We start from the raw sequence: 26,845 nt of genomic DNA, 5'->3' as shown, positions 1-26,845 counted from the left end.
CTATACAAATTTAAAAAACAGAATCTGGCAAGGTGTAGTAGCTCACACCTGTATTCCTAGCACTTTAGGAGGCCAAGGCAGGAGGATGACTAGAGCCCAGGAGTTCAAGACCAGCCTGGGGAATTTAGTGAGATCCTATCTCCACAAAAAATATAAAAATTAGTTGAGTGTGGTGGTACATGCCTGTAGTCTCAGCTACTTGGGAGGCTGAGGTGGGATGATGGCTTGAGCCTAGGAGATTGAGGCTGCAGTGAGCTGTGTTTGCACCACTGCACTCTAGCCTGGGTGACAGAGCAAGACCCTGTCTCCAAAAAAAAAAAAAAAAAAGTCCAGAGAAGAATGTTTGAGATGATGAATATGCTAATTGTCCTAATGTGATCGCTATACAGTATATGTAGCAAAACATCACTATGTGCTTTATGAATATGCACAATTATGTCAAGTAAAAAAAGAGGAAAAAAATAAAATAAAATATAAATTTCCACTCTAAGATAGTATCACTGGTGAGTTGTATAAAATAATTAAAGACAAAATAATAACAAATGTCAACAATCTCTTCCAGAAAACATAAAAGAACGCTGAAACTTCCCAACTCATTACACAGATGCAAAACTCTTCAATAAAATACTAGCAAGTGGAATTAATGAAATATCAATGCATATAAAAAATACATAACTAATATTTGAATTTTATCCTTGGAATGTAAGTTTACAGTAAGATTAGAAACCCAATAAATGTTAATATATCCATTGAAGCAGAAAAAGTATTTAATGAAACCCAAATCTATGTGATAAAACCCTCAGTAAGCTAAGAAACAGAGACTCCTTCAACCTGATAAAGGGCATCTACAAGAAAACTACAGCTTATATAATACTTAATGCGTGAACAAGGCAAAGATATTGAATCTTACCACTCCTATTTAGCATCATACTGGAATTCTTAGCCAATAAAATAAGTGGGGGAAATAAAAAATAGAAAGAATATTTAGATTGGAAAGAAAGGCAGACAACACGACTATGTAGAAAATCTCAAAGAATCTAAAACAAAAACAAACATAAAAACTTCATAGAAATAAGTGAGTTTTTTTTAACAGGATTAATAGTTAACCCTTTTATATGTTAAAGGGTTAACATATAAGGATGAATGTTTATAAAAAAGAAACAAATGGGAACTGAAATTAAAAAGCAATACTATTTATAATAGCTCCAAAATAAAATAAGATACTGAGGTATGAATCTAACAAAAAGCTGATGATGAACAACTCAAAGATCTAAATAAATGGAGATATGTATCACCTTTATGAATCAGAATAATCAACATAGTAAAGTTGTCAGTGTACCTCAAAATATCTGTAAATGTGATGCAATTTCAATCAAAATTTGACAGTATTTTTTGAGGACATAGAAAAACTAACCTAAAACTTAAATGGAAAGACAAAGCAACTAGAAAATTCCAACTCATTTTGAAAAAAGAATAAAATTGGACGAATCACAATATCCATTAAGGCTTACTATAAAGCTGCAGTAATCAAGAAACTGTGGTATTGATGAAGGTATAGACACATGTATTAATGAAACAGAATACAGTCCAGAAGATCAACACACATATGACCAACTGATTTATGACAAAGGTGCAAAGACATTTCAATGTGGAAAGAATAGTTTTTTACAGCAAATAGTGTTGGAATAATTGGACATGTATATATAAAAAAAGTGAACATTGACCTAACCCTTACCTTAGAGGAGAACTAACACAAAATACATCATAGGTCAAAATTTAGAATGAAAAATTATAAAACTTTTAGAGTACTTTGATATGACGCTAAAAGCATAATCCATAAAAGAAGAAAAGTGATAACTGGATTCCAATAAAATGAAATACTTCTGCTGAACAAAAAGCCCTGTTACAAGAATAAAAAGACAAGCTGCAGATTGGGAGAAATTGTGTGAAATCACTAACAAAGAAGGAGGATTACCTACTAGATATCCAGATTTCACCTACTGCTACAGTGCGAGGCTCAAAGATAGACAAATGGACCAATTGAATAGAAAGAAATACTAGAAACAGAATCACACATATAAGAATAGCTGATGTCTACTACACAAATAGAACAGGGTAGAGAACCCAAAAATAAAGCCACATACCTAAAACCACCTGATCTTTGACATAGTTGACAATAACAAACAATGGGGAAAGGATATGCTATTCAATAAACGGTCAGTGCAGAAGATTAAAATTGGACCCTTCCCTTTCACCACATACAGAAAATTAATGCAAGATGGATTAAAGACTTAAATGTAAGACCCAAACCAATAAAAACCCTAGAAGAAAACCTAGGAAATACCACTCCGGATATCAGCCTTGGGAAAGAATTTATAACAAAGTCCCCAAAAGCAATTGCAACAAAAACCATAATTGACAAATGGGACCTAATTAAACTAAAGAGATTCTGCACAGCAAAATAAACTATCAACAGAATAAACAGACAACCTACAGAATGGGAGAAAATATTTGCAAACAATGTATCTAACAAAGGTCTAATATTCAGTATCTATAAGGAACTTAATTCAAAAAACAAAAAACAAATAACCCCACTAAAAAATGGGCAAAGGACATACACACCTCTCAAAGGAAGACACACATGCGGCCAACAAATCTATGAAAAAATGCCCATCATCACTAAACATCAGAAAAATACAAATCAGAACCACAGTGAGATACCATCTCACCCGTCAAGATGGCTGTTTTTAAAAAGTCAAAAAACAGATGCTGGCAAGGTTACAGAGAAAAGAGAACACTTATATACTCCTGGTGGAAATGTAAATTAGTTCGGCTACTGTGAAAATCAATTTGGAGATTTTTCAAAGAACTTAAAACAGAACTTCCATTTGATCCAGCAAACCCACTACGGTGTATATACCCAAAGAAAATAAATCATTCTACCAAAAAGACACACGGATTCATATGTTCATCGCAGAACTAATTCACAATAGCAAAGACATGGAATCAACCAAGACGTCCATCAACAGTGGACTGGATAAAGAAAATGTGGTACACACACACTGGAGACATACATGCAGCCAACAATCATATGGAAAAACGTCAACATCACTGATCATTATAGAAATGCAAATCAAAACCACAATAAGATACTATCTCACATCAATCATAATGGCTATTACTAAAAAGTCAAAAAGTCAGATGCTGGTGAGGTTGTAGAGAAAAAGGAATGCTTATACACTGTTGGTGGGAGTATAAATTAGCTCAACCATTGTGGAAGACAGTGTGGTGATTTCTCAAAGACCTAAAAGCAGAAATACCATTTAACCCAGCAATCCCATTAATGGGTATTTACCCAAAGGAATATAAATTGTTCAATCATAAAGAAGCATGCATGATGTTCACTGCAGCAATATTCACAATAGCAAAGACATGGAATCAACCTAAATGTCCATCAATGACAGACTGGATGAAGAAAATGCGGTACATATATACCATGGAATACAATGCAGCCACAAGAAAGAATGAAATCATGTCCTTTGCAGGGACATGGATGGAGCTGGAGGCCATTATCCTTAGCAAACTAACACGGGAACAGAAAACCAAACACTGCATGTTCTTACTTATAAGTGGGAGCTAAATGATGAGAAAACATGGACACACAGAGGGAAACAACACACAGTGGGGCCTATTGGAGAGTGAAGGGTGGGAGGAGGGAAAGGATCAGGAAAAATAACTAATGGGTACTAGGCTTAATACTTGGGTGACAAAATAATCTGTACAACAAACCCCCATGACACAAGTCTACCTATATAACTGTGACAGAAAAATATATTGGGCCCCCCAAATCACTAAGCTTAAAGAAAAACTCAAGCTGGAAACTGTTTAGGGCAAACCTGTCTCCCATTCTATTGAGCTACCCCTGTGCTCACTGAGGTAAATGCATATCTGATGCCTCCTTTGGAAAGGCTAATCAGAAATTTGAAAGAATGCAACTGTTTGTCTCTCACCTATCTGACCTGGAAGCCCCCTCCCTGCTTTGGGTCTTCCTGCCTTTGTCTCAAGTTATCCTGACTTTCCAGACTAAACCAATGTACTTCTTACATATATTGATTGATGTCTCATGTCTCCCTAAAATGTATAAAACCAAGCTGTGCCCCAACTGCCTTGGGCACATGTCAAGACTTCCTGATGCAGTGTAATGGGTGCACATCCTCAACTCTGGCAAAATAAACTTTCTAAATTAACTGAGACCTGACTCAAATTTTGGGGGTTCATATAACAAACCTGCAAATGTACCCCTAAACCTAAAATAAAGGGTAATTTTCAAAAAAAGGAAATGTAGCACATAAGCACCATGGAATACTATGCAGCCATAAAAAAAATTATGTCCTTTGCAGTAATGTGCATTTAGCTGGAGGCCATTATCCTAAGTGATGTAACACAGGAACAGAAAACCAAATATTACATATTCTCACTTATAAGTGGGAGCTAAACACTGAATACATATGGACACAAAGATGGGAACAATAGACACCGGGACTGCTTGATGAGCGCAAGTCAGAGGGAAGTGTGGGTTGGAAGATTATCAGGTACTATGCTCAATACCTGGGTGACAGGATCATTTGTACACTAAGGCTTAATGACATGCAATTTACCCATGTAACATATCTGCTCACATATACCCAGAATCTAAAATAGAAGTAGAAGAAACAAAAAAAGAATATATAATGTATACTGAAGGTAGCATGGCAACAGGGCAAGGATGGTCATTTCAGTAAAACATGCTGAAACAACTGGATATCCATATATTTTTTAAATGTCCTCTAAAACAAATCATCTAAAAATTAGTTTTAGGTGAGATCAAAATGAGGAAGACAAAACATTAATGCTTGTAGAGTATAACATAGGCATACATCTACAAGGCCTTAAGATAAAGAAGATAAAGAAACACTCCTTATATAATACACAAAAAATACTAACAATAAAAGAAAAACAAGAAATTTCATTAGTAAGATATAAAACAGTAAGCTATAGCCTGGGAGAAGACACAACACACATACCAAATAGAGGCCTAATAACAATCATAGTATAACGCTCTTTTATAAATCCACAAGAAGGCAACAGTCTTAAAAGATGCTCAAAATAATACTTCACAAAAGATTTCCAAAATGGAAAAGTTGTTCAACATCATTAATGAAGAAAAATCAAATTAAAACTACTCTGAATACTACTACACAATCACCAGAATGGCTAAAATTAAAAAGACAATTTCCAAATGTTAATGTAGACATGGAGTCATGTGAATGGTCATAAACACCTGGTGGGTTTTAAATCTTTACAAGTACTTTAAAAAACTCTTGGATAGTGTCTACTAAAGTTGAAATATATACAGGCATATCTCGAAGATATTGCAGGTTCAGTTCCAGACCACCACAATAAAGCAAATATTACAATAAAGTGAGTCACACAATTTTTTTGGTTTCCCAATACATACCGAAGTCATCTTTACACTATACTGCAGTCTATTAAGTGTGCAAAAGCATTATGTCTAAAACACTACAAGGTACATACCTAAATTTAAAAATACTAAATTGCTAAAAAATGCTAAGAACCATGTGAGCCTTCAGCAAATTGTAATCTTTTTGCTAGTGGAGGGTCTTACCTTAATGTTGGTGGCTGCTGACTGATCAGAATGGTAGTTATTGTAGGTGGCTTTGGCAATTTTTTAAAAATAAGACAACAATGAAGTTTTACTGCATTGATTGACTCCTTATTCAGAAAAGATTGCTCCATAGCATACAATGCCACTTATTAGCATTTTACCCAAAGTAGAGATTCTTTTAAAATTGGGGTCAATCCTCTCAAAGCCTGCTGCTGCTTTGTCAACTAAATTTATATACTGTTTTAAATTTTACAAAAAGTAGATTTTTTTTCTTTAAACAGTTAGGGTCTCACTGTGTCATCTAGGCTGGAGTGCAGTGGTGCAATAATGGCTCACTGCTGCCTTGAATTTCCAGGCTCAAGGGATCCTCCCACCTCAGCTTCCTGAGTAGCTGGGACTATGGATGTGTGCCACCACACTTGGCTAGTTATTTTATTTTATTTTTTATTTTTGAGATGGAGTCTCGCTCTGTCACCAAGGCTGAAGTGCAATGACGTGATCTCGGCTCACTGCAACCTCCACCTCCCAGGTTCAAGGGATTTGCCTGCCTCAGCCTCCCAAGTAGCTGGGATTACAGGCATGCACCCCCATGCCTAGCTAATTTCTGTATTTTTAGTGGAGACGGTGTTTCTCCACGTTGGCCAGGCTGGTCTCGAACTCCTGACCTCATGTGATCTGCCTGCCTCAGCCTCCCAAAGCGCTTGGGATTACAGGCATGAGCCATCATGCCCAGCTTATTTTTATTTTTAAATGGGGTCTCACTTTGTTGCCCAGGCTGATCTCGAACTCCTAGCCTCAAGCCATCCTCCCACCTCAGCCTCCCAAGTTGTTGAGATTATAGGAATGAGCTACCACACTTGGCTACCAGGAGTAGATCCCATTTCAAGAAACTACTTTGTTTGCTTATCTGTAAGAAGCACCTCCTCATCTGTTCAGCTTATATCATGAGATTGCTGCAATTCGGCACACCTTCAGGCACCACTTCTAATTCTAGTTCTCTTGATATTTCTACCACATCTGCAGTTACTTCCTCCAGTGAAATCTTTAACCCATCGAAGTCATCCATAAAAGTTGGTTGGAATCAACTTGTTCCAAACTCCTGTTAATGTTGATATTTTGACCTCCTCCTACGAATCATGAATGTTTTTGATGGCACCTAAAATGATGAATCCTTTCCAGAAGGTTTTCAATTTACTTTACCCAGACCCATCAAAGGAATCACTATATATTGCATCCATAGCCTTACAAAAATGTGTTTCTTAAATAATACAACTTAAAACTCAAATTAATTTTTATCCATGGACTACAGAATGGATGTTGTGTTAGCAGGCATGAAAACAACATTCCTCTCCTTGTCCATGTCCATGACCAGGAGTACTGTCAATTAACAGTAATATTTTAAAAGGAATCTTCTTTTCTGTGTAGTAGGTCTCAACAATGGACTTAGAATATTCAGTAAACCCTGCTATAAACAAATGTGCTGTTATCCAGACTTTGTTGTTCCATTTATAGTGTACAGTCAGAGTATATTTAGCATAATTCTTAAGGGTCCTAGGATTTTCAGAAGGATAAATAAGCACTGGCTTCAACTTAAAGTCACCAGTTGCATTAGCCCCTAATAAGAGAGTAAAACTCTCCTTTGAATCTTTGAAGCTAGAAATTGATTTCCCCTTTCTAGATGCAAAAGTCCTAGATGGCATCTTCTTTTAATAGAAGTCTGTTTTGTCTAGATTGAAAACTTTTGTTTAGTGTAGCCACTTTTATTAATGATCTTAGCTAGATCTTCTGGATAACTTACTGCAGCTTCTACATCAGCACTTGCTGCTTTATCTTGCACTTTTATGTTATGGGAACAGCTTATTTCCTTAAATCTCATGAATCATTCTCTGCTAGCTTCAAAATTTTTGCAGCTTCCTTACTTCTGTCAACCTTTGTAGAACTGAATAGAGTTTGGGCCTTCTCTGGATCAGGCTTTGGCTTATGGGAATGTTGTGGCTGGTTTCATCTTCTATCTAGACCACTCACACTTCCTATCAAAGATCATTAATCTCACATTACCATAATAGATGTAGTACTAATGAAAAAGTTTGAAATATTTTGAGAATTACCAAAATATGACACAAACACAAAGTGAGCATATCCTGTTGGAAAAAGTGTTGCAGACTTGCTTAACACAGGGTTGCCACAAACCTTCAGTTCGTAAAACACTCAATAGCTGCAAAGCACAATAATGCAAAGAGCAATAAAACGAGGTATGCCTATATGCCTTAAGAACAATTGTACTCCTAGTACAATTGAAGAGACTGAATACATTTCACACCAAAAGACATGTTCATAATACCTTTAATCATAATAGCTCAAAACTGGAAAGCCAAATGTTCATCAAAAATAGAACAGATTAAGTATAGTGCAGAATACGAAATAAAAAAATTAAACCACGGCTATACTCAACGCTGATAAATCTCAAAAAATGTAATATCAAATCAAAGAAGTCATATGGTTTGAACTCACCTGTAACAATTCAAAAAGTAAGCGAAACTAAATTATTGTGTTTAAAGAAAACACTTAGGAAAATGGCATGATTAGCATAATGGTTAGCTTGAGCTGGGATGGGAGAGTTAATTGAAAAATGCCTTTTGCTACACTGGCAATATTCTATTTCTTGGCCTAGGTGGTTTTACATTGGTATTTATTTTGTGAAAAATCATTAGGCTCTATATTTTTATTTTGGGTAATTTTCTATGTGTAATATTTTACATGTTAAAAAAAGGTTTAAAAAGACAGTTATTTAAGTCAGAGAACCCCTCATTTATCAATAATGGTAGCCAGACACAAAAACTTTCAAATTCATAAATCAGATATATTGATGGGGTAAAGCTTCAATGGCATTTATAAATAGTAAATTTAAATAATGCACATCTCTCATGTTATTAAAATATAATTTAATATAAAAAAACTAATTTACATAGATGTAAAGACTATATTAAGTCAGTATTATATATTTTTTCCTAAAAAGAAAAATAATATAGGTATTCTATAGACTAATTATAAGTACTCTTTCCTTTACATGCCAACTAAGTGGAGTAGAGAGAAAAATGTGTACAGTTGTCCCAAAGAGAGGTTTCCAGGACTCAAAGCAAAGATAAAAAAAGAACCTGGTTGGTTATGTGGATCTACAAAGTAGAATGGTTCAGTAGGCCAGCATGTCCCACAGCGTAGAAGATGCAACAAAGAAGACAGCAACAGGTACAGAATTAGAATGTTTGCTTTTTCAGAGCAAATGCATTTCAATTATGTTTCAGCCTTCTGCTGAACACCATAACGAGCTTTTCAGGTAGTAAATATTTGTTAAATTAAGTATTAGATAAAGAATCCTAAAATATAATCATTGAAAACTTCATCACATTTTACCTTCTTACTTAAAAAAGTCATTAAAATTTTTTAAATTCAAAAATTAGTCCAGGATACTATACCTGAATAAGTGATGCTGCTTTATTTTGAACTTTTTCCAGCTTTTCCTTTTTTAACATTAATAATTTTCTCTGTGCTAAGACTCTTCGCCAATATTTCTGAATGACGAGTGCTGCATTAACTCTTTTTCTCAATCTTTGTTTTGCTAGAAAATTGATTACAGCCAATTGAATAATTCTTGCAGCTTTCTCTCTCTCCTAAAATAAAAAAGTCAGCAAATGTAAATTAAACACTCACTTAAGACCTTAAATTATTCTTTGTAAGATAACCATATGTTAAACACCAATCAAATTGATACTGGAAATAAAACACCCCTACACTTCTTGTGTTCATCTTTGGAATACTGATAATTCCAGGCATGTCGAAAGCGCTGATAGGTGGGCTTGCAGATATTTTGTATGATGAAACAAAGATTCCTAAGAAATAGTCTAAGATAAAGATTAGACATGTTTGATCTATCACAGATCCTCAGTAATCAAGATAAAGGCCATTTGAAGTGTAATGTGGTATGTTTCTCAGATTCAGGTCCACTGAATTCATGATTAACTTTTAGGAAAGGGGAGGATTGTATGAAAAAAAGAATGTGTTAGAGAATTGTAACAATTTGAACAAAGCAAAACACTAAAGGGGAGAAACAAAATACCTCCTCCTTTAGCACAGAATACATTGTGGCCTCAGGTCATACAAGCTCAAGAGAAAAAGTATAGTTTGGGTTATGAGAAGTGGTATCTGAGATGCCCAACATTTGTGGTCAAAGAGGACCCAGCTCCCTAGTTATGTTAGAAGGCAATACCCCCCATATCTCTACTTGTTACTTCTGATAATAAATTGCTGTAAATAATAACATATTCTATGTCCAGCACCATTCTGAACACTTCATGAACAATCCATTTAAATCTCACAACCACCACCATAAGAACAAATGAGCAAATACTACTCTTATGATCACTAGAAAACTGAGGCAATGAGGTCAATTAGCTTGTTAGTTTATTGGTAATATAGCCAGGATACGAATCAGGCAGTTTGGCTTTAAAGTAACTTTGCTATACTGTCCAATACTAGATTTCTCAATTTACTTCACTGGAATTGGAGACTAGAAAATGAACTATTTCCTCTGGTGGGAAGGAATAACTTATGGCAGGGATGTCTGGCAGCTTTTTGTGTTGCTGTCTGGGACAGTCCACCATGCAAGGGTAGGCTCTACACAGAGATTAGCTATAATTCCAATTATTAATTAATAACAATCAGTGGTTGGTATCTGTGCATGAAAATTGTGCAATAGGGGAAACAACTATGGAAATAATCAAACTGTTATTTTTACATATAAAAAAGGTGACCAATAGATTGAAACATAAATACTAAGGAATGGTAAGTGCTATATATTGGATCATTCCTCTGGGGAGAAAGAGTAGACAATTCCAAAATCGGGCTAGGGGAATTATGTATATAACAAGTTGATTAAGTCATCTAACACCATTATCAATGCCCTTGTGAAACCTATGGCCTTTAGGACTGTAGAGGCTCAAGTTAAAAGCACACCCCTGTTACAGTAAATAAATAAATACACAAATAAAATTTTCAAATGTTGCAGTTCAGAAGTATATTGCATTTGAGACAAAAGTTGTAAGGGTCAGGGCATTCATGGACAAAATAGGCTAAAGTAAATTGTAACTTATCTCAGTTTTTAGATCATCTCTATAGAACTAAAATACAACTTTACATGCCATTAGAGAATTTAAAGATGGAAAGTAAATAAATTAGAAGAGGCAAATATATTACCAAATTTAGCAAGTATTTGAAAATTACATATACTGATGATAAAAGTTTCCATGCCTATGGTCATTGACCCTTTTTAATCAGACTGTTGTTGAGTCAGCCAGGTACCAGCTTATTTCTTTTATCTTGCCTCAGATATATAGGGCCAAATTCTAGGACTTCTTTTGCTTTGGAGTTTATGGCTATTTGTTGACAGGAAGAACTGAGAGCTGTAATGTACCAGGGGATGCTTCAATAGTTCATCAGGTAATTTTAGCTACTTGACAAAGTTTCTTTGTCATAATAAAAGTTTGAGCCACTCCATTAATAGATTTATATGAATTATAACATAAAAGCAAAATATAAAACCTGAAAAATAGCTATCTCAAGTTAATATGTTTAGTAGCTTGCAATAACATAGGGAGCCTGCTGCTTAATGTTCTAAATAGAAAACGGAAAGATATAATTGGATGTGAGGTAATTGTATAAAAGAGGGAGTATGGTCACCAAGAAAAAGGAGAGAAGCAGTGGTCTGACTGGGTCCAAGAAGTTTAACCATAAGTATAGAAACTTCTCTTAATTCTTCAAAAAAACTTCTCTTAATCCTTCAAAAAAATGGAAACTTCTATTTGCATTAAGGAAATAAATCAAGAAAAGGGATCTCACTAGCAAAAAGCTGAGAAAATTCTACAGTTAATATCAGACTAAGGCTGGGTGCAGTGGCTCATGCATATAATCCCAGCACCGTGGGAGACAGAGTCAGGCAGATCACTTGAGGCAGGAGTTTAAGACCAGCCTAGGCAATGGGGTGAAATCCTGTCTCTACAAAAAATACAAAAATTAGCTGGGTGTGGTGGCATGCACCTATAATCCCAACTACTCAGGAGGCTGAGGCACAAGAATGGCTTGAACCCAAGAGACAAAATCTGAAGTGAGCCAAGATCGCGCTATTGCACTCCTGCCAGGGTGACAGAGTGAGACCTCGTCTCCAAAAGAAAAAAAAAAATCTGATTAATACAAGGCTATCTTGAGCAGAAAATAAAAGCAGAATACACATATATCTATCTCTTGTAATTCTAAAACTCTCATTTAATGCAATATACAATGGGTGAATCAAATAGCTTGAGGACTGGCCAGGGGAGACACTTTCCTGAACTCTTCCAATTCCCCTAGAAGTACTGGAAGCTTCTAAGGGAATTGCTTTAGTAAAGTTTTCAGGAAGTTATTCTCCAAGTGATATGTAGGCAGGGAGGCAGATCCTGAGTTTAGGGGCACTATAGGGCACACAGCATATACAGTAGCAGAAAAGACCATTTGTGAGTGTTAAGACCCTGCCTATTTCCCAAACTTTACTATGAAGAGTTTAAGTAGGGGAAAAGAAAATTATTTCAATTAGTCTTATTTCCAAGTCTGGTGTGAAATGAAAAAACACATATTGTGTTTGAAAGTTGTCAAAATTTATCTGTTTTACACAGCTACCAAGAACTTTATCACAGATGCATTATATTTCAAAGTTGAGAAGGAATATTGGGTGGAATGTATTTCTGAAATATTTATGATAAATTTTACCAGGCATAGATGCTTGTTTTATTTTTTTTGGTTTTCCAAATAAATAAACACAATATTAGTTAGTAGATGGAATAGGGTGACAAAAAGAGTGAAATAGTTTGTTCAACTTGATCAAGGAGGCCGTTTCTTAGATTATTAAAAATAACAATTTTCTCAGAACTTAAGAAAAAAATTTTTTACATTAATGAAATTTTTGTACTATTGGGGTCACAAAGGGAAACAATAAATAACATCTCTATTCTCATGCCCAGATCCTAACATTTTGAAAAATTAATAGCAGAAACCAAAATACCACTTTTAAAACTAATAAAGGATAAAGTAGAAGACAGCTTCATGGCAAACAAACTAAGCTTACTAGTTAAATCACAAAATCAGACACTTGATGCTCAGGCCCAGGCAGCACTAGTTGAGGTCAAGCCTCACACAGCACAGAATAAAAAATTAATGGAAAGCTCCTGCTCTCCAGAGGCAGGTTAGATTCCAATAGGAGGAAAGGAAGAGCTGAGTCAATGAGAGCTATGTATTCCTCACAAATTTAAAAAGCAGATTAAGTTATTCCTCTTCCCCTGGAACAGACTAGGTGAAGGGGTGGACAGACTGGAAGATACATCAAATGAAGGGAATATTAGCAATTAGGGAGAAATACTCATACCTCCCCAACCCAAAATACATATACACAATTACTAAATTTATCTTAATAATGCCATACATCCATAAAATGTAAAATCATATCAAAAATCAATCAACAAATACCTTCTAAAGTATAATTCACACTATAGTAGTTTCATATTCTAGGAGTACCTGATGGCGTTTGAGATCTGTTTTTAGTTTATATTTTCTCCATGTTGTTTGTATGAGTCGAGCAGCTCTTATTTCTTTACGAAGATCCAAAAGCCTTGCACAAAGAAATGACAAATAGGTAATAACCACCTAAAAAAAACCCACAAAAGATAAAAACAGAATATCAACAGAGAATACAGTACTTACTATCATCTTCTGAGACTTTATTATTGAATTAATAATTAGAAACTCTTCTTTTACTTACCTTTTCATCTGGAATTGTATTTGACATATCTGAATGATTAATCATAGCAGGTATTCCACCAAGGTCTCTAACTGCAGACCTAACCAAGTGAAAATTTTTCTTTTCATTTTCTAGGAGCTCTTTGTATAGCTCTGAAGTATTTTCTGTTATGCAGGAGGAAAGGAGAAATTAGCCGTAGCTTCAAATCAGACATGGCAAAAAATTGGAAAAGTAACCAAAAGGGACTAACCATGATCAAATGCTTTAAGTGACATATCCAGAGAACTGTCATCAGATTCAGATGATGAATTTAATACCACTGAACCAGTTTGCGTACATTCCACAGTTTGAGTAGTACGCTGACATATAGCGTCAAATGGCACATAGCAAGGATGGTAATGGTGGATCAGGTAACATAACACACGGCCGTCTGAGAAAGACACTGTAAAATTCTCCACCTGATTGAAAATGCCAGAAAAACAATTAACCGCATTTAGAAAGTAATATAGACATAATGGTTTGCAGAATACCTGTGAATAATAAAGGCAGAGACTGGAGTGACAAATCTACAAGGCAAGTAATGGCAAGTTTGACTGGTAAACTCTAAAATTTAAAAGAAAAAAATAAAAGAGTATCCCCTAGAACTTTATGTGAGAGCATGGCACATCCAACACCTTGATTTCAGACTTCTAACCTCTGGAACTGTGAGAGAATAAATTTCTACTTTAAGCCACCTAGTTTGCTGTAATTTGCTATGGTAGTCTTAGGAAACTACAACAACAAGCAATGAGAGTGGATTCTCGTTATTTGTGAATATTGAACCATTGCATAGAGGAGAAATATAAGGTTAGTGTCCTGTGAGCCTCTGGTTATAATATGTTTATCAACCAATCCGCACATAACCTTGTTCACAGGTGTTTCTGATTCGATAACACTAACTCATGGCGAACAGCATTATAATTCACGCCTGCATTAAAATTAGTTAATGCATATATTTTCTGTATATGGCACATCACAGTCTTCTCCTAAGAACACTAGACAGGGCTTCATTACTACACTTGAAAGCCATTTTAAACAGGGAACTCACCAACAAAAAGCACAAAAATGCAAAAAAGTACAATGCTAAATAGGTCCTGAAAAGGACGCTTGTTTACAGTATAAGAGCTGAAACAAAAAGAGCACCACCTTGTTTGACATCAGCTGGCTATGAGGGCCCAGGCATTCACACACGTCAATAAATGACCACAAAATACTGCAACTACTAATTTTGGCATTAAAAAGAAATTTTAGCTAGTATGCAAATTCCAAATATGGAATTAATTAATACCGATGATCAACTTTGGCTCTCTAGTATTTAGTTAAAACATAGAAGATTATCCATATGTTTAACAATTTTTGTACTAATAACTTCTTGGTATAATCATATTGCAAGGCTTACCATATTTAGCTATACATACTGTGTATCACTGTTTCTGTCTCATATTTATTACCAGATAGTTTATCCATGTGTTTAGGGGAAATTTTTTTCATATATTTACACTAAGAAGTATACTTCATACAGAAATACAGTATTAACCTAACAAATGATTATAGAGAGACTCAAATTTTGTTCTTCTTCCTCTAACTAGTGGTAAGTTCTTAGTTGTCCCTTTCTGAATGTGGGCTTATTTGAATTGATCTTTATAATAATGATATGATTCTTTTATGTCCCAGTTCTATGCAAGCATCTTCTACTAAGACTTCCATCTAGGGCACATTTTTCTTTTCTTGATAAAATTATCATGTATCACACAATTGGTGACAGATTAGATGAAATACAGTGCATGATAATACATTCACTCATTTGAGGGAAAGTTTGCTTACACAGATGAACTAAGAAATTCAAGAAAAGACTTCAGGCATTAAGTTTAAGTGACTTTCATCAAAATTTATTAAAATATATTGGGTTAAAACAAAAAACAAAGAAACTTACCTTTTTATTATAGAAGGCACAAACAGCATTTACCCAATCCATCAATAACTTTATGTTTTCACTATATTGTTCAAAGGAACCACAATCCCTTTTGCCTTTTTTCTTATTAATAAGATCATCAGAATGGCATGATAGTAGAGATATTGTTTTCTTTATACTCTTTGTGTGTTTTAGAAAGGCAATTTCTTCCTTTAATTGATCTAAGTTAAGGGAAATATCCACCTAAAACAAACACAGAAAAAGATAAATACCTTCATATTTTCCATAGATTATTTTTAACCCACAGAAATCAAAGTAACTATCTTCTATTTAGAGAAACTGTAGATGTTTTAAACCAGGAAGTTAAAAAAATCAAAGAAAATAAAGTGCCTGAAATGGATATTTTAGTACAAAACAGTCGCTTTTTTTTTCCCCAAAGGCAAACACCATCTACACTGAAGTGATAAAATGTTTAGTGGTTAAGAACATGGGATTTGGGGCCACATGGGATTTATCAATGATGTAAACTGTAGTTTCAGTTTCCTCATCTGAGAGGTAGACATAACACCTACTTTGCAGGTGTGGTGAAGATTAGATTGAAATATATATATATATATATATATATATATATAGCATTTATCACAGTTACTGGGGCAAAATAAACCTTATTAAATGATGGTTGTTGTTGTTATTCTTTATTAGATTCAAATTGTTTTTATAAATCAGTAATCAAAATTGATAAAAAATACAAGATGTACCAAATGTATAATACCTGAAAAGCAAATGCTATTTTCCAAAGCAACCTGAGAGTTTTTTCTCTGTGCCTATCCACAATATCCTTAGATAGAATTGTATTTCCTATAAAAGAAAAGGTTGTCCATTAGCATAATGTACGCACATATCAATATTCAGTGAGGAGAATAAGTTTTACCTCTACTCAGTTTTTACCATGCTCATCACTTAATTCAATTCCTCGTGATTTAAGAACTTGAAGAACAATGTCAACATTGTGCATCTTTTGAAGACGACTTATTGCCGGAATCCTGAGTTTCTTTGAGAGGTCCCAGTTCTGTGTGAGAAGTTCCATGGTTCGCCTGGCAGTAATAAAATGTTCAGATGAAATTATCATAAAAACGTATATGAAAAAACCCTTAACTGAAATATAGTTATTTCCCACATAAATCCCAACAGTTACAGGGCTTTATGATCAGAAAGACTTCAAAAAACTATCTCAAAACTCTGTTGCTCCATAGTCGGCAAGTAGAGTTCTTATTTTAAGTTTGGGATTGAAGTATGTGAACAGATGATAAGAAAATAAGATATACATATATAAATGCACACATCAACAAAACAATAGGGCTCTACAGAGAAGAGAAAGAAAGGAAAGGACAGAAAAGAGAGGAGAGGGATGTAGAGCAGAGAGGAAGCACATTTATTGGGATGTACTATATTGTACACATCAAGCAAGTGCTTTATTTTCTTATTTTAGTTATCATGGTAAAGCCCACAATTAATTATTGTTAGATAAAGAAACTAAGGCCTATAGAGCTTAAATGAATTGCCTATGGTCATAGAGCTGGTAATGGCAAAACTAAGATGAGAACTAAAATCCAGTTTTACTAGTTTCCACAGTAATTCCTATATATATATAAAAATATATGTATATATACACACACGAATATTTGAGTATCTACCTAACAAAGACAGAAAAAGCAAGCCCCAACTGATTTCTGTCTTCAACAAAAAGCTGGTAGAATTACTTATACAACCATAGTCTCTAAAGGCTAGAAAGAGACTTAAGATAATTCTAGGCCAACCATCCAGTCAATTGTAGACCAACCCATCACCCATGGCATTAATAGGGTAACCATCCCAAAGCATTCTCAAGTGACTTCAAAGATTTATAAAACAGTCGTTTTGCTGACACTTATCAAAACAGAAATTTGGTTATACAAGATTGATCTCTTAACTACTTAGAATTCCTAACCGACTAAATAACATCAACATCCAACAGTGCTAAATCCTCAGTAACTCCTGTAAAAGCATAAAAATGGGCTTTCTGGCCAGCCGCGGTGGCTCACGCCTGTAATCCCAACATTTTGGGAGGCTGAGGTGGGTGGATCACCTGAGGTCAGGAGTTCAAGACCAGCCTGACCAACATGGTGAAACCCCGTCTCCACTGAAAATACAAAAATTAAATAGGCATGGTGGTGCACACCTATAGTCCCAGCTACTCATGGAGCTGAGGCAGGAGAATCGCTTGAACACAGAGGCAGAGGCTGCAGTGAGCCGAGATCGTGCCACTGCAAGCCAGCCTGGGTGACAGAGTGAGACTCTGTCTCAAAAAAAAAAAAACAAAAAAAAACAGGAGGGGGACTTTCTTTGTGGAAAAATAGCACTGAACATTAAACCAATCCTTGTTCCTCCTAGAAAGTGGAAAAAGTATAAAAACAATTCCTATTGGCCAGAATATTGATGTGGTAGCTTGAATTTATTAAATAAACAAATTAACCAACTAAAAAAATGTGAAATATTTTAAGCAAAATGATCTTAGCTCGTATGGAACTGCTAAAGTGAGACAAAGCTGCAGTAAAAAGACTATTAACTTGTGAGAATACTGATCAGAAAGTAAAGAATGTTCATGGAAATTTAGCCTAAAAGAAGGCAAGGGACATGTAAACTGTTTTTCAAAAACCGGAGATTCATAAAAATCTAGGATCTCGTCCTCATAAATGTCAAAGAATTCCTCCATTCTGGCCAAGCGGTCCTCTGACCTCTGCTTGAACCTTCCAACACTGTGAACTGGTTGTTTGATAAAGACACGTCTGAATATTGGCAAGTTTTTAAACCAAACCCACATTCATCTTCCTGAAATTTTCATTGTTCATGCATACTTATTTTGCTTGGCAATAAACAATTTAATCACCTTTTATTATAAGACAGTTCTTCAAATATCTTAAAACATTTATGCCCCAGAGTTTTCTCTTCTGTTCTACTTCTCTAAATATTCACAGTTCTTTCAATTGGTCTCCATCAAACATGGATATAAGGTTTTCTAGTTTATACTCTAAAGTTATCTCTAGTCGAAATAAAGAAATTAAAAAGTATATCCAAATAGCTTCTTTCCTATTCAGCTGAGTTTTAGACAACATGAATTTTAACATGAAGACTGCCTGCAATTAATTTTAGCTACAATATAAGCAATTTAAAATCTGACAAAAATGTACCAGGGTCAGCTAAAGAGTTTGGGAAGTTTTACTGTAGCAGAGATATTTTATAAAGACCATTAAATCTGTGCTCCCCATACGTCAACATTTAACTAGCTGTTTTGAGGCATAGCAACTTCCTAAATACAGAGAAAAAAACTTTCATTGCTTTAAAGAAATCTCTTGCCTTGACCCCAAAAGTGCTTCCTTGATAAGGATACAATATATATTTTGGAGAGTTCCCTAGAAATAAAATGAGTATCTCCAACCCAGATACCCTAAAGAGGCCAATCATGGCAAAATGCTAAAGGCCATTCCTTCTAAGCAAAACTGGCTATCCATCATACATACCAAAGCCAATTTTGAGCATTCCAGTTTGTTATTGAGGAAATATTGTGTAATTTGAAGTCAGATTTCATGAGTTTATGTCTCAATTCCACTGTGGAAAACTTGGGCAATCTATTCTACCACTTCATCTTATTTTCCTCATATGTAAAACAAGGTTAATACTACTAAAAATGGTCTCAAATGATATAAAATTCATGAAACCACTGTCAATAAAAAGTGTCATTTTGGCCAGGCACGGTGGCTCATGCCTGTAATCCCAGAACTTTGGGAGGCCGAGGCAGGCGGATCACGAGGTCAGGAGATCGAGACCATCCTGGCTAACACGGTGAAACCCCGTCTCTACTAAAAATACAAAAAATTAGCTGGGCGTGGTGGTGGGCACCTGCAGTCCCAGCTACTCCGGAGGCTGAGGCAGGAGAATGGCGTGAACCCAGGAGGCAGGCTTGCAGTGAGCCGAGACCTTGCCAGTGCCCTCCAGACTGGGCAACAGAGCAAGACTCCGTCTCAAAAAAAGAAAAAAAGTGTTATTTCAATGTTTGACATTTTAATTAGTTTAATGGTCTTCCCAACTCCTATTCTGAGACATCAGTAATTATTATCCATGAGTCCCAGTCACATGCCATCAGGAAAAAAGGTGTGGATAGGAGACAAGGTTTCTGGACATAACATTGATGTACCACTTCCCTGAAAAAAAAAAACCTCAATTTTTTTCAGTACTAAATTTATTGTACTACATGAAAGAGCAAGATTGAATAATTACAAAAAAAGTGTTTTCCAGAAAATGTTAGTCTATTCCATTAAGCAAAATAATTCTATTTCTTATACGTACACAAGGCGCACTCCACATTGCAAGTCTACAGCAAGATTTGTAACGGCAAAATCAAATTCATCAAATGGTGTCTGAACATGGTTAACAGGTAATCCCAATAAGCCAAGGTGACGGGAAAGGTCACCTTCACCACTTAGGAAATCTCGTGAAAAAGCCAAAAGGATTTCTTTACTAGCCTATAAAGAAATAAGTTCCAGATATTATATTCCAATATTATAATTTTGCTTATAATAAAAACAAATCCTCCAAATCATTCTGTACATATAAAAATAAAATAATATAAAAAGTTTCATATTATACATTAATAATGCAAATTTCATACATATTTCCAACTTAAGATCTTTCTAAAAGTTGCTCATAATAATACACTATAAAAACTAGCATTAACTTGATTATATACTACATCAAAATTAGGGAAGAAATTTTCTCAAAAATTAAATCTTCAGAAGCATAGTTTAATCCATTTTCAAGTCAAAATTAAGAGTAATGATAATGTGCTGATGAAAGGTAAACCAATAAAAACCAGGGATGGTTAGAATTACTGATGGGACTCACCAGACAGGCATTCCTATTTTACTCCTCTGAGTATTATTCTTTGGAAAACTAATTTTTTTTCTAAAGAGAAAACATACCATGAAAGCAAGCAAAAGTCGTAAATGGGAAATATAAAATATAAAGCATAAAATGAAAAGCATACCTTGAATTCGGCATCTTTACAGAAGAGACAAGGATCATGATCAATAAGTCTGGAAATTTTAGCATAATCAAGAAAACAGACCAACAACAATAACTTTTTCAATGTAAACTTGGACAAAACTTCTTCATGACCTTAAATAAAGTACAAAAAAGCACAGCAAGTTAATCTATGAAAGGTAGGTTTCATCTTAAAATATGATAATAATAATAATAATAAGGTGTTAGTAAAACAAAAAGTGTGGGGTAGCAAGCACAAATAAAACACTATGTGCCTTTTTTAGTGCTCTATGTGTATAAATCCATTTAATCCTCCCAATATCTCTATGGGACAAGTATGCACCACTTAATATTTTCAATTCATAGATGAGGAAACAGGCACAGAGGCATCAAGAGATTTAGTTGGTCTTACTCAACAAATATTTAATGAACACCTACTACATGCAGGCACCATCGTAGGTGTTAGATATACAGTACCAAATTACAACAAACATGACCCCCATAGGACTTACAACCTACTGAGGGGAGAGGATGGGTAGAGACAACAGATAGAATTATAAATAGTGATGGAGGAATTAACGGGGAATGAGGGTGGAGGAAGGGAGAGTACTAGAAGCAGAGACTTACTTAGATTGGTTTCTTTGAGAAAGGAAAATGTAAACAGAAACAGGAAGAATGACAATAAGCCATTCATGTATAGTGTGGAGAGAATGTAGGAGAGGCAGAGATACTTACCATCTCTATACAGGTGAGGAACACTGGGGTGTCTATACTCAGCTGCTATATCAGGATTCCAAAGTAGGCGATTCAGAATAAACATAGCCAACCCTGTGACATCACTGTTATCTTCCAAAGATATGAGTTCTCCATAAGTTGTCTGAAAATAAATTAAAGCCAAAGTCAGAATTATGCTATCTCTAAGAAACAAAGGGAAGTGACTGAGGAATGGCAGACCATAACCTAAGGAACTGGCAATGTTCTACTTTCTAAATGACATGGTTATTTGCTAAATAACTTCTTTAAACTATGCATATATGATTTATGTATATCTTATTGTATATAGTATAAGTTGCAATGCAAAAAGACAAAGCTCAGGACTAAGATAAGTCTTAATCATCTGACGAGCAACATTCCCATTTTAATTTTTTCATTTAAGTTAAAGAACTATCAAATATAGGCATGTTGTTCAAATTTATTTATAACTGTCCCATTAAGTACATCGTGAAGTTATAACAGAAACCTAAATATTCAAATTTTTATGATAGTTATCAATGTAGAAAACATCTGCAAATCATCCAAGATAATTTGGAAAGCACAGGTCTGTTTATAATCAATGATTTAAATATAAAATTAGTTTAACATTAGCATGCTTATTAATAATTTTTAAAGCAATTAGAAAAAACTTTAAAAATATCAAATTCTGCAACCCTACATTGACAAAATATAAAGATTAAAGCATGGAAAAGTATTAATTATTACCTACCAAAATAGAGGAATTTAACTTTATTTACTTTTTTTGGCCTTTGAAATTTTCTTAAAATCCTCATGTACATTTATTTAAAGAATCCTAGGGTGTAGTAATAAGGTACCTGAAAAAGATTATACATCCCCACCACTTGCCATAAATTTGCTGTGACTTGTGGGAGGTTAATACATTCCTAACTAGTTTGTGCTTAGCTACATAATGTGCTTTGGCCAATGGAATGTGGGTGGAGATGATACAAATTACATCCAAGAGGTTTTAAAAAGCATTGCAAGATTCCACACAAAGTTCTTGATTTTATTTTTGCCACAAAAAAGCTATGTCCCAAATATGGGGGGCTCTATTTCAATTGAGGTTCCAGAATTCTTTCATATGTGAAGCAGAGCTAGTTGATCTGTAACTTGCCAACTATTTAAAGGGAAAGGACACTGGAATTGAAATAAGAAATCCCAGCAATGACACCACAATGCTGTGTAACCACAGTAAGCTTATTATTTATTCTCTCTGGGCCTCAATTTATTGGTATGTAAAAGCCAGATTATTACAAAGATCCTGTTCGGTCCCAAAGACTCTTCTATTCCAAAACCTGGAATAAACTGAAATAGTAATGGGAGACCCTACATTAAGAAGGTAAGAAACCTAGAAAAAATGTGAAAGCATACTAGCAAAAAACTAAAGAATACAGATGCACAAAAGATACTTTTAATAAAAATGTCTTTAAACAGCCAATTACTAATAGTATCTTTCTAATTCAGTCGGTTTCAACATTCTAGGTATTACAGAGCCAAGAACTATGTAAAGAATGCAAATCCTGATGACATTTTTATGAGTACTATTTAATCAGATTGGTATAGGTTCAACTCCTGACCAAATAATTGGCATAGGGCAAGTCACTTTTTTTTTTTTGAGAAGGAGTCTCGCTCTGTCACCCAGGCCCAGGCTGGAGTGCAGTCGTGCAATCTCGGTTAACTGCAAGCTCCGCCTCCCGGGTTCCCCTCATTCTCCTGCCTCAGCCTCCCAAGTAGCTGGGACTACACGCGCCCACCATCACGCCTGGCTAATTTTTTTGTATTTTTAGTAGAGATAGGGTTTCACCACGTTAGCCAGGATGGTCTCCATCTGCTGACCTCACGATCAGCTCACCTCAGTCTCCCAAAGTGCTCGGATTACAGCATGAGCCACCACACCTGGCCAGGGCAAGTCACTTTAACATCTAAGCTTCTGTTTCGTTAGTGAAGTGGAAATAATAATACATACTTCACTGGGTTTTAAGAAATTTAAATTAGAAAATGTATTCACAGCAGCCTCGTCTTGGCATTTGTAAATTTGCAAAAATGAGTTTACTATAGTTGTCATTACGTGCAACACCAAATTATGTTTAAAGAGACTGTACAGTAAAATGTTGTATTACAATATGGTGTAATAATATATAATGGCATAGTCTATTTACCTAATAAGCATTTATTAACGGGTATTACATTTTATACTAAAAGATGAATCAAGCTAACCTAATGACTTCCAACTTTTATAAGTAAAACTACATTGTAATAAAATGAGTCTATTCTACAAAAAGTATATAATAAAAAAATATTATTTTAGAAACGTGAAATATATGCTTACCTCTAGACCAATTCGAAGCCACAAAGGATTGTAGGACAACAGCCAATTCAGGACTTTCTGACGTTCTCCTGAAATGCATGTCAAAGGCAAATAAGTTCAAATTGATAAATAGAGACAAGAAATAAAACTTCAAGGAGAGTATATCAGTGGGAAAAAAATACTTGCTTATATGAAATAAGTTAATTTAAATAAAATACACTTATAGTCTTAAATATACATGATCATATTCAAGTATGTGGGATTTTTGGCAGCAAAGCTAAAGCATGTATACCTAGTTTTGAAATACAAAATCTCTTGGGGACATCAGTATCTGGAAGAGATACCTGCATTCTTATGTTCATTGCAGCATTATCCACAATATCCAAGATATGGAATCAATCTAAGTGTCCATTAGTGAATAAGTGGATAAAGAAAATGTGGGGTATGTGTATGTGTGTGTACGTATATATACAAATAAATATATATGATAAATATATATATATTTATATATAATGAAGTACTATTCAGTCTTAAAAATGAAAATCCTGTCACTTGTGATAACATGGATCAATCTGGAGGATATTATGCAAACTGAAATAGCCTAAGCATAGAAAAACAAATACTGTATGATCTCATTTATATGTGAAATCTAAACAAGTTGAATTTATAGAAGCACAGAGAATGGTGGTTGCCAGAGAATGGGGTAGAGGGACTGGGGCGATGTTGTCAAAGGAGTATAAAGTTTCAGTTATGCAGGATGAATAAATTCTGGAGATCGAATGTACACCATGACGACTATAGTTAATAACAGTGACTTGTATACTTGAAATTTGCTGACAGTACTTCTTAAATGTTTTCACCACACATACACACAAGAAGGTAACTATGTGAGTAGATACATTAATTAGCTTGATTGTTATAATCATTTAATAATATATACATATATCAACATCATGTTGTATACCTTAAATATATGCCATTTTTACCTGTCAATTATATGTCAATAAAGCCGGGGGAAAAAAACACAAAATCTCTTGAATGTTTTTAAAGAATTAATGTCAAGATTTCTGCAGTCTTCTTACCCACATCTTTCCATAGGTGTCTATCTTTTCGAACAATTAACCGCCTAGCTTCAATTTCAATTTCAAGCTTTTTAATAGCTTTAACCATTTTTTCAGAAGTAAACAAACGGCATGCTGCACGACGTAGTCTGTTTAACCTACACCGAGCAGTATAAGCTCTGAGAGACATTTCCTCTTTTGTAGGTGCTCTAGGAACACTTATTTTATGTTGATTCTCTATTCCCAAAAGAAGAGTAGCAGCATTTACTGGGTAAAAACAAAAGAAAGAATGTTTCTGGTTAAACAATATCTCTACATATTCTTAAATCCAGCAATAAAATGCAATTTCAGACGGTAAAAACATAATCTATTCCTCACCCCCTCCAAGCTTACTCCTTAGGCCAATCTATCATCGCAACCTGTTAGCTCTACCTGCAAAATGTATTCCAAGTCTAGCCACTTTTCACCGCCTCTACTATCACAAATTCAAACATGATTATCTCTAATCCGGACTAATGAATTAACTTCCTCACTGGTTTATCTGTTCCCATCCTTTTTATAAATTAATGAAAGTCAAGTTTCTAAGGAATATAATTTTTAAAAATCAATTGAATTTTGAAATGTAATTTAATCTTTTATAAAACACATTTTCTTTTAAGAAAAGAACGAAAAATGGGGCTTTGCTCCCTTTTGGAAAAGAAACAACTTTTTTCTTTTTTTTTTAAGTGATCTCTAAGATCACTGCTTAGAGAGCATCTAATTCAAAGACCCTTTTAATACAAAAATCCAGCCAGGTACAATTGCTCACACCTGTAATCCCAGCCTTTTGGGAGGCCAAGGCAAGTGAATTCCTCGAGCCTAGGAGTTCAAGACCAACTCTGGCAACATAGCAAGAACTCTTCTATTCAAAAATAAAAAATAAAAAATAAAAAAAAATAGCCAGGCATGGTGGCGTGCACTTGTAGTCACAACTACTCAGGAGGTTGAGGGAGCAAGATTGCTTGAGCCTGGGAAGTGGAGGCTGCAGTGACCTGTGATCACACCAATGCACTCCAGACTGGGTGAGGGAGTGAGACCTTGTCTCCAACAGCAAAAAAGAAAAAAAAACCCTATACACGCGCTTCTCTGACAAAAATAAATCAGTGTCTGTCTGAACACCAGAACAATAGGAAAATTATCACTTTAAAAGTTAGCCTATATGATGATTTGACAATTTAAACATTCATAAGAATTTTTCCTTATCTTCAGCTGAAATTGATCCCTATAACTTCTAAGCAAGAGCTGCACAAAAGTTAAGTTTCCTTCTCTTTCACAAGAAAACACTTCAAATGTTTGAAAGGCACATCTCTACCTGGTCCCTTTCCCAAGTTTTCTCTTTTCCAGAACAAACACTGAAATGTTAAAAAATTCCTCATATGAATTGGTGTTTAGTTTCCTCATAACCCTATAGCTTTCCAACATACTTCTTAAACTAAGGTATTGAACAGTGGGGACAATATGCCCAAAGTGGGCAGGCCACACAGGACTGATTGCATTGACTGATGAGAGAGAATAGAGAACAAAAAGCATATTTCAGTACTTTTGGTAAAGAAAATGTACATATATAAATTTATGTAAATAAAAATTCTTACCTATACAAGCATTTAGGCTAATGAACAGGGAATTATGCCATTACTTATAATAACTATGCATAATTAAAGAATGACAAACGATGTTAAAAATCTTTATCTGTTAAAAGTATTATTAAATTTAAACATTAATTTAACGTTTACCTTCAGAAATATTTGTTTTTACAGTGAAGTCATCAGGGGTTAATATAAAATTTAACCACCAAGTGAAGCCCTGTTCCTGCTTTTCCTTCCAGCGTTCATCATAAAACATGTTTTTTGCAGCAAATGGCATCGGGTGTCTCGGAATATCTAAGAATACAATTAGGTTACTGCATAACAAAATTTCCTTTAACTTATTGTACAATATACAGCAAAAGTCATTTTTACTAGCAATACCATCTTTAAAACACTGAACAATATTTGCTTTTCTACTACTTGCAGGAAAGAGCTGAAAGCATTTTGGGTAAGAAATGTAATCAGAGCAAAATGGGGAAAAGTAAAGCGATATTTCCTGGTTATTTAACACTAAACCACCATGAGTCAACTACATTAAAGTCTGATAGAATATCTTTTTTATAATT

The 26,845-nt window shown here is 34.7% G+C and overlaps 1 protein-coding gene across 5 annotated transcripts in view; it reads right to left on the bottom strand.

The window, feature by feature from the left end:
* The window catches only part of ASPM (assembly factor for spindle microtubules), a 63,621-nt gene that overhangs the window by 24,561 nt on the left and 12,215 nt on the right, over positions 1-26,845 (bottom strand). For all 5 annotated transcript variants that reach the window (XR_010157152.1, XM_016948430.3, XM_016948364.3 and 2 more), the window contains 13 exon segments: positions 26,427-26,573; positions 24,676-24,921; positions 23,615-23,682; positions 21,247-21,388; positions 20,516-20,646; positions 19,819-19,994; positions 16,384-16,529; positions 16,208-16,293; positions 15,457-15,678; positions 13,735-13,942; positions 13,506-13,648; positions 13,262-13,390; positions 9,139-9,333 (listed from right to left, as the gene is read on the bottom strand). Coding sequence is in view for 4 of the 5 variants with exons in the window: in XM_016948430.3 (XP_016803919.2) it covers positions 9,139-9,333; positions 13,262-13,390; positions 13,506-13,648; positions 13,735-13,942; positions 15,457-15,678; positions 16,208-16,293; positions 16,384-16,529; positions 19,819-19,994; positions 20,516-20,646; positions 21,247-21,388; positions 23,615-23,682; positions 24,676-24,921; positions 26,427-26,573 (2,039 nt within the window). In the remaining variant the exon portion in view is untranslated.

Source organism: Pan troglodytes, chromosome 1 (assembly GCF_028858775.2).
Source record: "Pan troglodytes isolate AG18354 chromosome 1, NHGRI_mPanTro3-v2.0_pri, whole genome shotgun sequence".
Lineage (NCBI taxonomy): Eukaryota > Metazoa > Chordata > Mammalia > Primates > Hominidae > Pan > Pan troglodytes.
This window is presented reverse-complemented; position numbering and strand designations above follow the sequence as displayed.